Source organism: Coffea arabica, chromosome 11e (assembly GCF_036785885.1).
Source record: "Coffea arabica cultivar ET-39 chromosome 11e, Coffea Arabica ET-39 HiFi, whole genome shotgun sequence".
Classification (NCBI taxonomy): Eukaryota; Viridiplantae; Streptophyta; class Magnoliopsida; order Gentianales; family Rubiaceae; genus Coffea; species Coffea arabica.
In genome coordinates this window covers 15,868,291-15,885,888 of record NC_092331.1, presented here as the reverse complement: position 1 = coordinate 15,885,888, position 17,598 = coordinate 15,868,291, and the positions used below count along the sequence as shown (strand labels likewise).

The 17,598-nt window shown below is 38.4% G+C and overlaps 1 protein-coding gene across 1 annotated transcript; it reads left to right on the top strand.

The window, feature by feature from the left end:
- The first annotated feature begins 9,400 nt into the window (after positions 1-9,400).
- LOC113718060 (uncharacterized) lies at positions 9,401-12,283 on the top strand. The gene is made up of 6 exons (XM_072071931.1): positions 9,401-9,518; positions 10,148-10,370; positions 10,844-11,022; positions 11,257-11,594; positions 11,679-11,732; positions 12,062-12,283. The coding sequence occupies exons 1-6, from the start codon at positions 9,401-9,403 to the stop codon at positions 12,281-12,283; spliced, it is 1,134 nt and encodes a 377-aa protein (XP_071928032.1).
- The last annotated feature ends 5,315 nt before the right edge of the window (positions 12,284-17,598 follow it).

Here is a 17,598-nt window from a genome sequence, read left to right as displayed (position 1 = left end):
GAGCATAAAGAAGCTATAGGTTGGACAATTGCGCACAAAAAGGGTATAAGCCCATCCGTGTGCATGCATCGAATTCGCCTGGAAGAGGATGCTAGGCCGATAAGACAATCACAAAGGAGATTAAACCCCATCATGATGGAAGTGGTCAAGAAAGAGGTAATCAAGCTTCTGGACGTAGGAATTATTTTTTCTATCTCAGATAGCCCATGGGTGAGTCCGGTCCAAGTGGTGCCAAAGAAAGCAGGGGTAACTGCGGAAGAAAATCATGAAGGGGACCTCGTTCCAATTCGAAAGCCTACGGGTTGGCGCCAGTGCATCGATTACCGCAAATTGAACGCGGTGACCAAGAAGGATCATTTTCCTCTTCCATTCATCGATCAAATGGTTGAAAGGTTAGCTTGTCGTGCCTATTATTGTTTTTTAGATGGTTTCTCTGGTTATTTTCAGATAGCAATTGCACCAGAGGATCAAGAGAAAACAACTTTCACTTGCCCCTTTGGCACTTTTGCCTATCGAAGGATGCCATTTGGATTGTGCAATGCCCCTGCAACATTCCAGAGGTGCATGATTAGCATTTTTTCTGAGTATGTGGAGAGAATAATTGAGGTATTCATGGATGACTTTAGTGTCTATGGTGATAGTTTTGACGATTGCTTAGATAACCTGACATTGATTTTAAAAAGATGCATTGAGACTAATCTAGTGCTCAATTGGAAAAAATGTCACTTCATGGTTGAGCACGGGATAGTTCTAGGACATGTAGTATCGTCTAGAGGAATTGAGGTTGATAAAACTAAAATAGATGTGATATCTACTTTACCTTACCCCGTAACTGTATGGGAAGTTCGTTCTTTTCTAGGACATGCAGGTTTCTATCGCAGATTTATCAAGAATTTCTCAAAGATCGGGGCACCACTTTTCAGGCTTTTGTAAAAGGATGTCAGTTTTGAATTCAACAAGGAGTGCAAAGAAGCGTTCGAAAAATTGAAAAAATCACTCACTTCTCCACCTGTCATCCAACCCCCTGACTGGAATCTCCCATTTGAAATTATGTGTGATGCCAGCGACCACTCCGTGGGAGCAGTTTTGGGACAAAGGGTGGAGAAAGCGGCGCACGCAATATATTACGCCTCTAGAGATTTAAATGGCGCCCAACTCAATTACTCCACTACGGAGAAAGAACTCTTAGCTGTTGTTTTTGCTTTAGAAAAGTTTAGACCTTATTTGCTAGGTGCTAAAGTAATTGTGTATTTTGACCATGCAGCTTTGAGGTATCTGGTGACCAAGAAGGACGCTAAACCCCGTTTGATAAGATGGATATTGCTCCTGCAGGAATTTGACTTGGAAATCAGAGATAAAAAGGGAGTAGAGAATCTGGTAGCTGACCACCTCAGTCGAATACTGGTAGCAGAGGAGGAATTACCATTAAGGGAGTCTTTTCCTGAAGAGCATTTACTTTCTATTAATTCATCCCCTCCTTGGTTTGCAGATATTGTGAATTATTTGGTTACTGACAAATTGCCCGCAGGTTGGTCCAAGGCGAAAAGGGACAAACTAAAAAGCGATGCAAAGTACTATGTTTGGGATGACCCCTATCTTTGGAAACAAGGTGCTAACCAAATAATGAGGCGATGTGTAAGTGAAAGTGAATTCAATCTATATTGACTTTCTGTCACTCTTTTGCATGTGGGGGTCATTTTGGACCTAAACGGACTACGAGGAAAGTGTTGGAAAGTGGGTTTTATTGGCCTACCTTATTTAAGAATGCCTACTCGTTTTGTAAGACATGTGATAAGTGTCAACGAGTAGGTAATATTTCTCGTAGGGATCAAATGACCTTAACCCCAATGATTTTTGTTGAAATTTTTGATGTATGGGGAATTGATTTTATGGGTCCTTTTCCTTCGTCTTTTGGTTTTTTGTATATATTGCTTGCCGTGGATTATGTCTCAAAATGGGTGGAAGCAAGGGCCACCCGTACTAATGATTCCAAAATAGTTGCAGAATTCGTCAAGTCTAACATCTTTGTCCGCTTTGGGATGCCGCGAGCAATTGTAAGTGATCGGGGTACCCATTTTTGCAACAAGATGATTGCTGCACTTTTTAGGAGGTATGTTGTTCTACATAAGGTCTCCACTTCTTACCATCCACAGACCTTTGGCCAGGCTGAAGTCTCGAATAGGGAAATAAAGTCCATTTTGGAAAAGATGGTCCGCCCTGGCAGGAAGGACTGGAGTTCAAGGTTGGAAGATGCTTTGTGGGCATACAGAACCGCTTATAAGACACCTATAGGGATGTCTCCCTATAGGTTGGTATTTGGGAAGCCTTGCCATCTTCCAGTGGAGTTCGAGCATAAAGCATTTTGGGCGGTTAAGCAATGCAATATGGATATTGAGGAGGGCGGAATTCAAAGGAAGTTACAGTTACAGGAGTTGGAGGAGATTCGCAATGAAGCCTATGAGAATGCGATAATTTATAAGGAGAAAAATAAGATTTTTCATGACCAACAGATCTCTAGGAAGACATTCGTTTGTGGGCAAAAAGTTCTACTGTATCACTCCAAATTGAAGTTATTTCCAGGTAAATTACGTTCTCGTTGGATTGGCCCGTTTGTTATAACTAATGTCTTTGATTATGGTACAGTGGAGATCCAGAGTCTAAGGACGGAGAAGAAATTTGTGGTGAATGGTCATCGTCTCAAGCCATATTATGATGAGACTCCAGTTGAACGGGTGGAGACGATGCATTTGGAGGACCCGATTTACTTGTTTTAAGCAAATAATGGACTATGTCTAGCCAAAGACACTAAAGAAAGGCGCTCGTTTGGGAGGCAACCCGAATATTAGTTTTATTATTTTTAGTTGTTCATTTCTTTTATTTTGTCGTTTCCTCGTTGGGTAGTAGAAATATTAATACTTTTCTTCGTTTTGACTAGGAAGTGCAATCCTGGCGTACCCACGCGGTGTTTGTGCCTCCTGAGGTCAGAGGATGTTTTGTAATCTTGGCATGCTCACGCGGTGTTTGACGACCCAAACCATTAAAAAAAAACTTTTATTATTATTATTATTGTTATTACTATTATTATTATTATTATTATTATTATTATTATTGTTATTATTATTCCTTTCATCAAAAAAAAATATATCAATAATTAAATAAAAAGTAAATAAACATTTTCAAAGTAATTTTCTTTTAAACCTTAGGTTTTTATTTTTTTCTTTTTTCAAAAATTCAGAATTTTGAAATATAAATTCAGAAAAATGAAGAAACAAGGTTTTGAAAAAAAAAATTTTAAAAAAAAACAGCAAGTTCCAATTTTGACAACTTAAGTTGGAAGAATTTTTGCAAGAAAAAAGAAATTTTTTTTTCTTCCCTTTCTCTTTTCTTTTTTTCTTCTTTTCTTTTTCTTTCTTTCCTTCTTTCTTTCTTTCTTTCTTTCTTCTTTCTTTTCTTTCTTCCTTCTTCCCCGCTGCTTTATCTTTTCCCCTTTTCTTTTCTTCTTCACCCGCCGCAGCTGCTGTCCACCAGCCAGCGCCACCAGCACGCCGCGGACCACCAGCTCCCTCTCCTTTTGCGCGCGTCGCTGCCCACAGACGCGCCACCCCCACCTCACTTCCCTCTTTCTCCCGCGGCCATCATCAGCTCCGCCGCACCTCACGCCTAACCCTCCCATGTTTTGACGTCTACAGGGAAGTACCGTTGCTCTCCTCCATCCTTTTTGCTGTTTCATTATCACATTGAGGGCAATGTGTGATTTAGGTGTGGGGGGGGTCAGTTTGGGTGCTAGATATTTCCAGTTTTCGTTTCTTTTTGGTTGTTTTCCTTTTGTTTTCAGTTTAGGTGTCGTTCCTTTGTTCTTTTTGGGCGTTTTTCCCTTACTGTTATCTTGGTGAATACTTTGGCAGTTTACTCTTTTATTGCTAGTTGTAGTTTGCTCTATGAATTGAGTTTTAGTGGCAAATGAGAGCATGCTGTCCTGGTGAATATTTTTAGTTTAACGACTTGGTGCAATTTATGGCTAACTTGTTTAGGCAATGTAAAAATTTCGCTGGCATTGTTGTGTGGATTGGTCTTCTGTTGACCTTAGTTCTCCATATTTAGGACATGACGCAGGTTATGATCTTTAATTACTTGATATTTTGGTGTTTCTTGGTGAATAACGTATGGCTATACTCCGCTAGTGTCGCCACCCAGTAACCGGGAGTTTTCACCACAAGTGTCGGCTCTCGCGTCAAAAATGGTGATATCTATGAGTTAGTAGTCTGGGAGCTGTGAAAAGTTGAGTAACTGGGCACTTTCATCTAAAAATGTCAGAGTTCACGTCAAAAGACTTGAATAGCTTGGGACTAAGCCTTATTCTATTAAAAAAAAAAAACAAAAAACAAAAAAAAAAGAAAAAAGAGAAAAAAGAAAGAAACAAAATAAAAAAGAAAAGAAAGATCCGATGTGGAAAATACGTGAGTTTATGATCATGTTGACCCGCCGATCCTTGGTTCTCAATGTTGAGATTTTGGTTGCCAGTTGACTCAATTGCTGACTGTTGCTAGTTAATATTTGGGTTTCCTAGGCGAGTTAGCCATGAATTGGACAGGTCTATGAACTTAGGAGCTAACCGGGAAAGATATGTCTTGACACTTAGCCACTAAAACTTGATGTTGGTATACGAATAGCTGGCAATGATAATGTGAAAGCTAGCCATTGTTGAGTTCAGTTGTCTCCATGCTTGAGGGCAAGCATGATTCAGGTGTAGGGGGAATTGATAGGGTATCATTTGTTAGTAATTTTATTATTAATTTTCCCTTTTATCCCTGCCCAATATTGTGTTAATTGTTGATATTTACTTATATTTGGTATCTGGACTTAATTTCAGGAATAAAGCAGAAAACTACCAAAAAGGAGGGACTTTATGGAGAAAATGGAGACTTCTAAGGGTTTCAATCCTTGGGCCCTTGAATTGGTGGGGACCACAAAGCTAGTGAAAGATATTTAGTCATTTGGGCTCTTCAAAGAAAGCAACGTAGAGAGACTTGGAACAAGAAATAATTTGGAGGCTTTGTCCACATGTGTGGGGACCACCTAGATAGCTTTTAGTCATCTTTCTTTTGGTTCTTTAAAAGGGACAACGTACAGAAGCAAAGGAGACCCTTTTTAGTTTAGCTTTTTAGTTTAGTTCTAGTTACCTTTCTTTTGACTGGCCTCTGACACATGCCAGGTGTTCGACAATATTTTCCAACGGGAAAAACATCTTTTATTCCTTGCTTTCTAGTAAAAAATCGCAATGCCTTTGCAATCTATTGATTCGTGTGGTAATTCAATTATGCGGCGTGGCTAAACCTTCCATCTAGTCAAGGGTCAACTCGACGGCACAGTCCCGAAAATCTGTGAGATCTAATTAGTTTTCACGCGTTCCTCAATTTATTAATATTTGCACGTTGTCTGCTTGAATTTTTATGGAATTATTTTATTCATTGGATGTCAAGGGTCCGATGTTCAATATGATTTATTAATCTCGTGCCAATTTAGTCAATTAAATCCGTAATTGTTTGATTGATTAATATTAGTGGCCACTGGTGTGTTTACACATTAGGGGAACATGCAATCTAATTTAAATAACCCTCGTAGCGTGTTATTGATTAGAGTTAGGTTTTTCTAGTTATTAATGCAATCGGAAAATTAATTCCTACGGTCGTACCTAGGAGTATTTTCTGGTTATGGGTAATCAATAGTCGTACCTTGGTTCTCAATAAATTAAGGAAAAATTGGTCGTTAGAGTCCATCGGCGACTATAACTAGTCTATTAATAAATTAAGCGAACCTCTCTTGCATCAATGATAGGATAAATGGACTGTGTCTGAGTAGTTGTATCCTTGGCTAGAATTTATTTATTCTTGATTTAATTCCTGCTACACTCGTGCTAGTTGATTATTTATTTTTAGTTGAGTTGTTTAATTGTTTCTGAGTTTTATTCTGGTGAAATCCCCCCTTACCTATTGGAATTTAAAAGAGACAAATATTTCCAGTCCCTGAGGAGACGACCCTACTTGTCACTGTCTACTAATTAGTAATTATTGTCAACTAATTAATTCTGGTATATCGGATTAAGCAAATTCTTCGGGAACAATGTGAATCAAGTAACCCATTGCACACCTAGAGTCCCTGCTCCAGTACTTAGAATTAATTACTGACTGCTGTTAGTGGTATTTAGGTTTTTATTATTAAAATTGCACAGGCTCGACGACCTGCCATTGGTTGACTGTGAAATTGATGGATATATGTTTTATATTATGTGTATAAAGTGCCTTTCAAAAATTGTTTCATTTGGATGCACAAAACTTGAGTTTTGGTAAAGGTTCAAATCTGGAAAACGTATAGAAGGATCCTCGGACAGTGTTTCTTCGTTCGAACGTAACTCTCTGTACAAAAGTTGAAATTGAGTGCCGTTTGTGGCATTCAAAACTAGACATTCATAGCTTTTCAATGGTGTAAAAATCTCCTACTGGTTCATTTTGAGTGAACTGCAGTGAGTTGCTAAATTTGGATGTTCTATTTGACTGTTTATACGAATGAAACTGGAAGCTACATCTTGTGGCTTGATTTTGTCCTATTTGCGAAACGATTTTCAAAACGATGTCTTCTGATGAATTGTGACATTTGGAACCTAGTTTCCAATGCCATCAACCATTCTCAATTTGGAGTTGTATAGAGTAAAATATGGCTTGATTTCAAAAACGCAACAAAGCTAGAAACTGGAAACTTTTTCCTTTCTTGCTGACCGAATAGTCAAACCTGTTTTGGGATGTTATATTTCAAAAATTTTAGTGTAATTTAACCATAAATTGCTTAGTAAATGTTTCTGGAACCTTGGTTTAAAAAATGGAGTGAATTGGGGTTGATTTCATTGGACAAAACCTTTGGAAAGAAAGAAAGAGTGGGTTAGCAGATTTGCTTTGAAAATTTCACAAACTTTGGTCATTTTGTTAACTGCCTCCCCACATGAGTTTTTACCTATAATTTGATAGAGTGGTAGTTCACATATGGAAGTTTAATTGTACCAAATTTGGTGTAATTTCAATACCATTTCGATCCCCAAATAATGCCCCAAAAATTGCTCTTCAAATCTGGAAATTCACTGATCAGTTTGCAAGATTCAACCGACTTTAAACTGTTATATCCTAATGCTCAAAACTTCGAATTTAGTTCTGTTTGAAACTTTATGTGGGACTCTTTTTGTGTTACAAATTTGAGAGGCTGATTCACTTCCTGTGAATTTTGCTAAATTTCTAAAGATTGCTGAAAAACCAAGACTGGTTCAAACCTGTCTTCTTGAAACTGTAACTTTTAGCTGAATTATGAATGCTTTCTAGTTGGAATCTTGGAAAAGTATCTTCTTAGAACTTTTAGTACTTCAAACCTAGTTTCCGACGATATAAAGTTTTTCATTTTTGAACATGCTAAAATCAAGATCTGATTTTCCAAAGATCATCGTGCAAAACAAAAATTTTTCGATTTCTTAGGAAATGAGTTTTTGAGAACTTGCCACTCTCTCTCGATAGCGATAGACCGTTTTAAACTCGATTTCATGGAAGAGGCAAGTCTCTCTTGAGAGTTTAAATCCTCACTTTTGAACCCCGATTTTCGAGAGATTTAAAGTTCTCTTTTAAGACATTGTCTTAGTTCTAAACAAGTGTACACTCTTCCTTGGTTGATGCATGGGTGTAAGTGATAGTTAATCGTTATTTTTTCAGGTGCTCAAGAGGATCTTTAAGAGAATCTTGGAGTGGACACCTAAAAACTTATTTGCTCACTTACTCACTTTTTGACTTAGTGAGTGTCAAGTGCATGAATTATTGTTAAGTACGTGAATTGCTTCTTGTCAATTATGTGAATTGGAATTGTCGAGACGAGTGTATACTTTATCACACTCGTTCTCTTTTAAATGAAATCATAATCGAATTTTGCTATGTAAATTGATAATCGACTTGTGTGAAGTGTTGCTGTTGTGAATCATAATTATGATCGTCGATTGGAGCGTTGTCTCGTCGACCATTCTTAATTATGGGGGACGTCCAAATTCATAGGCTAACCTTGTGACTCGAGCCGACATGGGCTTGGTCGAAAAGCTTGGTAAACCATGAGAAATTCGTAAAACTTAATCTATTTGAGAGATCTCGCTTTGCATACTCGAGTAGTATCGCTTTTCTAAATGGCGAGCTGGCCCGGAACAGGGGGTGTAATGGTGAACGGGATTCGTGAAGTAAGTGGTGTTCTACGGACTAAATATAGAGTGTCATCACGCGGAGGTATATGATTGAGACTCGGCAAAGCAAGTGGAATCTAGCTCCTGAGAGTTCCCGTATCGTTATTGAGTATGTTTTGTTTTAAATTGTGAATTACTTGAACGTCATAGCTTTATTTCTCGTATAAGTGCTATTGCTACTTGAACTATGTGTTTGTATATTTTTCTTGACCTCAATGAGCGATAGCTCATCCCATTAGTTTTGTTTTCCTTAACAGGAGTCGAAATGGAAAGAATTATGGAGAAGCCAACTTGATGGACTTCTGATTAGGATTTTGAATGTAATTAATTAGACGACTTTTGGAGGTTGTATATTTTGGAAAAAGTTGATGTACTTTTGGTAACTTGTGATGTAAGATTTGAATGTTTATTAAGGAAGCGACCTTTCATTGTCTCTTCGACTTTCATTATTGATTGTTTATCCATAAGTTTGAATTCGTCTCGCAGTGAGCCCTGGCAAGAGTTGGGCAGGCGTCCCGCCGATACCCTTGGATTCGCCCTAGAGAGAAGTGGGGCATCACAGTTGGTATCAGAGCACTAGGTTTAGAGATCTATTTGGGAGATATATTAGAGACTTTACCCTCGAGAATAGGAATGAGATAACTTAGTTATATTTTAAGTGATATTTAAGCGAGTTAGTGACGTTAAGTTTCTAATCTGGAATTTGTGGTTGTTTTGTAGAGATGGAGAATAGTAATGGAGGACACACTGTTAATGGTAATGGACATGCTAATGGTTACGTGGAGTCTCTTAGGTCTATCTACTATCAAGCACTTGGTGGAGGAGCACACGTTCGATTCTCGCCTTCATCTAGGTTTCCCCGTTGTCCCTGTAGGGTGACGCACGCTTACCCTAATGATCTTGTATGGTCCATTGACAATGAGCATCGTCAGTTGGTGAATACCAACAGAGCCTTACTCCAGGAGGTCGAGGAGTTGAGAGCTATGGTAGACGCTCAGGGTGCTAGGATTGCAGAGTTAGATGGAATGGTAGTAGACGAGCTGGCTAGGGCTGAGGCTACTCGTGATGAGTTACAGAGGACTAGAACTCGACTGGTCAGGGTAGTCGAGGAGGTTAAGGATCGGGCTTCTAGTTGACACCACTATGTTGATCGAGGAGGTGATGGACGCTGTTCAGAGCCCGGTTCCTGAGAGCACTCCTGAGGAGGAGTCTTTCGAGGAGGATCCGGAGGAGAATCCGGAGGAGGAGGTCCCGCCTGACGGTCCTGCTGAGCATTAGACTTGGAGTGATAAATATTTTGACTTTTGTAGCTAAAGAATAGCTGGGGTGGTGCTAGTCAAAGGTCATTATATTTTGCTTAACTGTGTGGCCTACTTTTGTGGCACCTGTGTGCTATATTTTTGTAAATGCCCCATGACTTGCTAATTATATGAATCTCAAAGTGTTAATATATGTTAGTTATTATTATTTCCAATGTTTTCATGTTGGCTTTTATTTTAAGTATTTTCTAGCGTAATTATTTTATTTCTTATATTAGACATAATTAGGACTATGGACGGCCGTAGAAGTAGAAGGGGCCGAGGACGTGGGGCTAGGCAATCTCAAACTCAGGGGGATGATCAAGGATCGGCAACGGGCTGAATCAGAGACAAGAAAATGTAGAAGGTAACCAAGTGGCTACTGTCATTAACCGGATAACCGATATCCTAGAATGATTAGCATAGTGACAGGGTCCAGGGCCAATTAACCAATCTGAGACCCAAGATAGAGAGGAGGATAGAGTCTTGGAGAGATTTTTGAAATTTTTTCCGCGCAAGTTGATTGGGGGACCTGATCCGGAGTTAGCGGAGAACTGGCTGAAATGAATGACCAATATTTTCACTGCCTTAGACTATACAGAAGAGAGGCGAGTGAACTTTGCTGCCTTCCAATTTGAAGGCATTGCACGTGTTTGGAGGGACGTGATAAGGGAAAAGTGGGAAAGAGCACAGTCCCCTTGGATCTGGGAAAACTTCACGAAGGAGTTCAATGAGAAGTTTCTTCCACCTCTGATCCAAGAGAAGCGGGAGGACGAATTCATAAAGTTGAGACAAGGAACCTTTAGCGTGGTAGAGTATGAGGGGAAGTTTACTAAGTTTTCTAAGTACGCTCCGAAATTGGTAACTAATGAGTAGAGAAGGATAAGGCGCTTTGTGCAAGGATTTAATGTGAAAATCCAAGAGGGGTTGGCAGCAGCCCAAATCTCTATGTTCACTGAATCCCTGTCGAAAGCGCAGAGAGTCGAAAGCGCAAGGCTGCAAGTTAGGGACTTCCACACTAAGAAAAGGAACACTCCTAGTTACTCTTCTGGATAAGCCAGTAAAAGTGCCCTATCTCCCAAGATGGGAAGGGGAACGGGAGGAGTAAGGACCGCTAGAACTCCAAGAGGACTTTATCGAGAGGAAGTCGTAGTGGGCAATGTCAAACGAGAGAAATACCTTCTAGTGGTCAGGCCGTAATTTCTAAAGTTAGTTGTGGCTACTGTGACAAGCCCAACCATGCAGAGAATGATTGTTGGAGGAAATGGGGGAAATACTTGTATTGTAGCAGTACCGAGTACCAGTTATCAAAATGCCCAAGTGTACCAAAAGAAAGAGGTAGTACTCAAAGGTCTGAAAAGTTAGCCTCTAAGCAGTCTAGTGCTGGAGGGAGTCGATCCAAGGTACCTGCTAGGGTTTACGCATTGGATTATCAGCAGATTGCGGATGCTACTGAGGTGGTTGAAGGTACGATCCCTATTTTTCACCGTTTAGTTAAGGTTTTAATTGATCCGGGTGCGACGCATTTTTTGGTAAGCCTTAACTTTATGAGTGGAATAGATGCAAAACCAATTAAACTACCTTATGACTTGGAGGTTAGAACACCTATTGGGGAACAAAGTTTACTTGCTAACTTGGTGTAAAGAGATTGCGAGATATGGGTTAAAGAATGAAAGTTACTGGCCGATTTGATGGGTTTAGATATTAAGGGGTATGATGTCATCCTAGAAATGGACTGGTTAGCTCGCTACCATGCTCAGTTGAATTGTAAGACGAAAATGGTAGAATTGTGCATTCCAGGAGAGGCAACCCTAAAATTGGATATAAAGGATAGATTAGCCTCATCTGCTCATATTTCAGGAATTCGAGTTAGAAAAATGTTGAATAAGGGAGTTCAAGAATATTTGGTTTTTCTTATAAATACTCCTAGTGATAAGGTGAGGTTAGAAGATATGCCTGTAGTAAAGGAGTATCCAGATGTTTTTTCTGAAGAATTAGAGTCTTTGCCTCCGAAAAGGGAGATAGTTTTTAAGATTGATGTGACTCCGGGGGTAGCACCTATCTCTAAAACGCCATATAGAATGGCTCCAATTGAATTGAAAGAGTTGAAATTGCAATTGCAGGATTTGCTACAGCGAGACTTTATAAAAGAAAGTGATTCACCGTGGGGAGCTCCGGTATTGTTTTGTTTGTTAAAAAGAAAGATGGTAGCTTGAGAATGTGTATAGACTACCGAGATTTGAATGATGTTACCATCAAGAATAGGTACCCTTTACCCCACATTGATGAGTTATTTGACCAATTGCAAGGGGTGGTAGTATTCTCAAAGTTGGATCTCATGCAAGGTTATTATCAATTGAGAATTTTGGAAAAAGATATACCTAAAACTGCCTTTAACTCGAGGTACAGACACTTTGAGTTTGCAGTGATGCCATTCGGGTTGACTAATGCACCTGCAGCTTTTATGGATTTAATGCACAGAATCTTTAACCCTTATCTGAACCAGTTTGTAGTTGTATTTATTGACGATATACTGGTGTACTCTAAAACTTTGGAGAATCATGAGAAACATTTGAGAGTTGTTTTACAAACTTTGAAGGAATATCAGTTGTATGCTAAGTTTAGCAAATGTGAATTATGGTTGAAGGAAATAACCTTCTTAGGTTATATAATTTCCAAGGACGGAATTAAGGTAGATCTGGCCAAAGTTGAAGCAGTTTCTAAGTGAAAACAACCGGAAAATCCTATCGAATTTCGAAATTTTTAGGGTTAGTAGGGTATTACTGAAAGTTTATCAAAGATTTTTCTAAAATTACGAGACCCATGACTGAGTTGACTAAGAAAAGTGAAAAATTTATATGGAGCCCTAAGTGTGAAGAAAGTTTTCAGGAGTTAAAGAGATGTTTGACAAGGCACCTGTATTAGCTTTATCAAATGGAAATGATAGTTTTATGGTCTACACAGATGCTTTAAAAGAAGGATTGGAGTGTGTATTGATGCAGAATGATAAGGTGATAGCGTATGCCTCCAGGAAGTTAAAGGCTCGCGAGAGAAATTATCCAACTCATGATTTGGAATTAGCAGCTGTAGTATTTGCATTGAAAAGTGGAGGCATTACCTCTATGGGGTGACGTTTGAGGTTTTTATAGAGCACAAGAGCCTTAAGTACTTGTTTTCCCAAAAAAGAGTTGAACTTGAGACATCGTAGATGGGTGAAATTTTTGAAAGACTATGATTGTACGATCAACTATCATCCAGAAAAATCTAATGTGATGGCCGATGATTTAAGTCGCCAAGTGCAAGTAGTAGGATTGATGATCAAAGAATTGCACTTGTTAGAGGAGGATAGCAATTGGAACCCTTGTCTTGAATCGAGAAAAGTGATTCTTGGAAATATTATCGTGACATCTACTCTGCTCGATTGTATCAAGGAGGCATAAGAGAAGGATTCTGAAGTGCAAAAGTGGTTGGACAAAGTTATGAAAGGGGGAAAGTCGGATTTTAACTTGAGAATGAATGGCATACTAAGATTTCGGAATCGCATAGTAATGCCAAAGGACGAAGGGCTAAAAAGGAAAATCTTGGAAGAAACCGAACGTTCTAAGTATACGATACATCTTGGGGGGAATAAAATGTAGCAAAACTTGAAAAACTTATATTGGTGGGAGAACATGAAGAAAGAAATTACTCGGTTTGTCCAGACTTATTTGATTTGCCAGCAGGTTTAAGCCGAATATCAGAAACCATCTGGCCTATTATAATCTCTAGAGATACCCGAGTGGAAGTGGAAAAATATCACCATGAATTTTGTATCTGGATTATCTAAGACACAAAGAGGTCACGACGCCATTTGGGTAATAGTGGATAGATTGACCAAATCTGCTCATTTTCTACCGATTAGTATGAAATACTCACTGGAGAAGTTAGCGAAACTGTATTTGGATGAAATTATAAGGCTACATGGTATACCAGTAAGTATTGTGTCCGATCGAAAACCTAGGTTTGTTTCGCGGTTCTGGCAGAAGATGCAAGAAATGTTAGGAATTAAATTAAATTTTAGCACTACCTACCACCCCCAGACTGATGGACAATCGGAGAGGACAATTCAGACTCTTGAGAACATGTTGAGAACCTGTATTTTGGATTTTGGAGAGAATTGGAGTAAGTACTTGACATTGGTGGAGTTTACTTATAATAATAGTTTCCATTCATCCATTCAAATGGCTCCGTACGAGACTCTTTATGGCCGGAAGTGTAGGTCTCCGATTTGTTAGGATGAAATAGGTGAAAGAAAGGTTTGAAACTTAACTACAGTACCATGGATTGAGAAAGCATACGAAAAGGTAAAGTTGATACGCCAAAGGATACAAACCGCTCAAAGTCGTCAAAAAAGTTATGCTGATAATCTAAGGAAAGATTTGGAGTTTGTGGTTGGAGACCAAGTTTTTCTTAACATTACTCTTCTTAAAGCAAGTTTGATGGCAGGGAGAGGAAAGAAGTTACAACCAAAATTTGTATGACCTTATAAGATTCTCCAACGCATGGAAAACGTGGCCTATAAGCTGGAACTACCACCAAGTCTGTCTCAAATCCATAACATTTTCCACGTATCCATACTCAACAAATATTATCCAGATCCGTCTCATGTCCTGTAACCAGAAAATATTGAGATCGACGAGGCACTGATCTATGAGGAGAAACCAATAAACCTTCTAGATCGTAAGGTGAAAGAACTGAGGAATAAGCGAATCCCGTTGGTGAAAGTTCTATGGAGGAACCACGGACTAGAGGAAGCAACTTGGGAAGTAGAAGAAGAGATTCAAGGATAATATCCAGATCTATTTTTCAATCAAGGTATGAATTCATGGACGAAATTCTCTTAAGAGGAAGAGAATGTGAAGACTCATGTTTTGATTCTTAAAATAGTCATTTTTATAATTATTTACCCTAGAGTTAGTTAATTATATTATCGTTGCATGAATTGCTCTTAAATTTCGCTTTATCGCGTGCAAGTCAAAAGTTCGCGTAAATCGTGCCGGAACGACTAAGTAGGGATTTGATAAATTTATATTAGACTATTAAGAATGAGTAATTATAGTGTTAAAAGAATTACATTGGAGGATTAATGCACTAGTGCAACAAACAAGAGGGAAAAGTGGTGGTACGAAACACTATTCTGACAACTATTCAAAGTTGACTTTGGCAAGCTTTTTTAGTTACTTTTCCCTCCAATCTTCCAAGACAAACTTCACACAAACAAACACTCATCTCTCTCTCTTCTCTCTCGGATGACTCAAGCAAAGGAAAAGGGAGGAAGAAAACTCAACTCTTTTGGTTCCATTGCACTTGCAAATCTTTATCCAACTTCCACACCTCTTGGAAATCAACTCTAGGATAAAGAAAGGCAACATCTTGTGGAGTTTCTTGGAGAGTTTTTGGTGGAAAATTTTGATTTCATCTAGGGTTTAGGAGGTAACTTTCATCTCCTTTAATCCTTCCATTTATTCAAAGATTAGTGGTTAGTTTTCATGGGTTTACAACCCTAAGCAAGAAAATAGGTTAGAGGACTTGAGGAAACTATTTACCTTGCTTTAATCTCTAAGCTAGCGGTCTTAAGGAGGCTTGTACGTAGCTGACTTGAGGATATATTGCTTGGTTAATGTTGTTTGTGTGATGAATGAGAGGATTATGGTTAGAGAATGAAGAGAAAGTTGGAAAATTTTGGAAAGTGTGCTGGCTGAAAATTCTGTCCATGTTGTTCAGTTTTTATTTCAAAATTTTGATGCTTGAGTGACTATGAAATTGATGGATATATGTTGTATATTGTGTGTACAAAGTGCCTTTCAAAAATTGTTTCATTTGGATGCACAAAACTTGAGTTTTGGTAAAGGTTCAAATCTGGAAAACGTATAGCAGGGTTCTCGGACAGTGCTTCTTCGTTCGAACGTAACTCTCTGTACAAAAGTCAAAATTGAGTGCCGTTTGTGGCATTCAAAACTAGACATTCATAGATTTTCAATGGTATAAAAATCTCCTGTTGGTTCATTTTGAGTGAACCGCAGTGAGTTGGCAAATTTGGCTGTTCTGTTTGACTGTTTATACGATTGAAACTGGAAGCTGCATCTTGTGGCTTGATTTTGTTCCATTTGTGAAAAGATTTTCAAAATGATATCTTTTGATGAATTGTGACATTTGGAACCTAGTTTCCAAGGTGTTTTCTAAGTTGGATCTGAGACAAGACTGTTATTGGTTAAGGATCTTAGAAAGAGTTGTACCTAAGATTGCTTTTGCTTCAAGACGTGGCTATTTTGAGTTTGTAGTCATGTCTTTTGAGTTGACTAATGCACCGGCAGTTTACATAAACTTGATACACTGAGTTTTAAACTCTATTTGGATTAGATTGTGGTGGTGTTCACAGATGATATATTGATATATTTTAAGTCTCGAGAGAATCAAGAACGACATTTGAGGATAGTTTTGCAAACCTTGAGAAAGCGTTGACTTTTGCTAAGTTCCACAAGTATGAATTTTGAGTCAGAAGAAACTCACCGTTCTAAGCATACGGTGCACCCTAGAGGTAATAAGATGTACCAAGATCTGAAGAGTTTTTATTGTTGAGATAAATAAAGAGGACACCCGAAAGAAGTATCCAGAGCTATTTCTAAATCAAGGTACGAATTTCGAGGACGAAATTCTTTTTAAGAGGAAGGATGTGAAGACCCGAAAATTTTCCTATTTTTATCTTATTTTACTGGCTTATTTAATTATTTATTCAATCATTTTCTCTGAATAATTTATTTCAACTATTTTAAATCCATTTACATGGAACAATTCCTCACTTATATTTTTAAAATGACCCGTTTGGAAATTTAATTTTTCTGCGGCTTGTTTAGCGAGAAATAGCGAATACATATTTTTCGAGACAATATTCAATTCGAGAGTGTAATAATCTTTGAGAATTACGAATAATCAATAGTAGACTAAGAAAAGTTAATTGAGAGATTAGAGGTGAGTGAGTTCCAATTAAGCTTTTACCGCGCACGCGTCGATAGTTTTTCGAAAGTCGTACCGTGCGACTAATTAGAGATTTGAGAAATTAATACTAGACTCGTAAGATTGAGTAATTATAGTGTTAAAGAAAGTACCTTGGAGAATTAGTGCATGAGTGTATCAAACCCGAGAGAAAACGGTGGCACGAAACCCGCGCGCGACAACTATTCAAAGTTAACTTTGGCCAGCTTTTTGTTCCTTTTTCCCTCCAATCTTCCAAGGTAAGATTCACACAAACAAACACTCTCTCTCTCCTCTCTTTGGTCGGCCGAAACAGCAAAGGAAAAGGAAGGAAGAAAGCTCTCTTCATCTTGCTCCAATCTTGTTCCATTTCACTTGAAAATCTTCATCCAACTCACATACTACTTGGAGATTAGTTCTAGCTTGGAGAAAGGCATCATTGTGAGGACTTGTAAATTCCTTATATATTTCTTGAAAATCCCCTTTTCTTTGAAAATTATTTGGCAATTATTATTCTATACTATCCTACTACTCAATCACCTTAGAAAAGTGCCAATGATCATAGGAAATTAGGGTTTTCCTTTCCGATTTCAATTCGAAGTGAAATAGGATTTTCGTGTATCCGTAGTGTAATTATCCGATACGGAGTAAGGATCAAATTTGGTGCTTAAGAGTGTCTTTTAGGTGAGAAATAATATGTGATTAGAATCAATGATAAAAAGTTAGTGAATAGGAAGTAAAAACCCTAGTACGTGTGATTTAAGGAAAAACGGTGCGAACCGACATGTACCGTGCACTACCGATTGAACACACCACTTGATCACCACTTTCTTACCATATAATCTCATTAATATTTGTGCAAAATATCCCCTCATTCTCAGCTAGCTTTGGCCGAAAATGTTGACCAAATTTGCAAGGAAAAGAAAAAAAAATGAGTGGAAATTGGTGATGCCACTTGTTGGCCATCTAGGGCCTTGACCAAGACCAAATTGTCTTGCCTTCATATCACCATTTAGCTTCCTTTCTTCATCA

Coding starts and splice junctions, on each gene's coding strand:
- LOC113718060 (XM_072071931.1), top strand. CDS start 9,401: ATGTTGATCGAGGAGGTGATGGACGCTGTTCAGAGCCCGGTTCCTGAG. Junction 9,519..10,147: donor GGAGGAGGTCCCGCCTGACG/GTCCTGCTGAGC, acceptor TCACTGCCTTAG/ACTATACAGAAGAGAGGCGA. Junction 10,371..10,843: donor GGAACCTTTAGCGTGGTAGA/GTATGAGGGGAA, acceptor CTTGTATTGTAG/CAGTACCGAGTACCAGTTAT.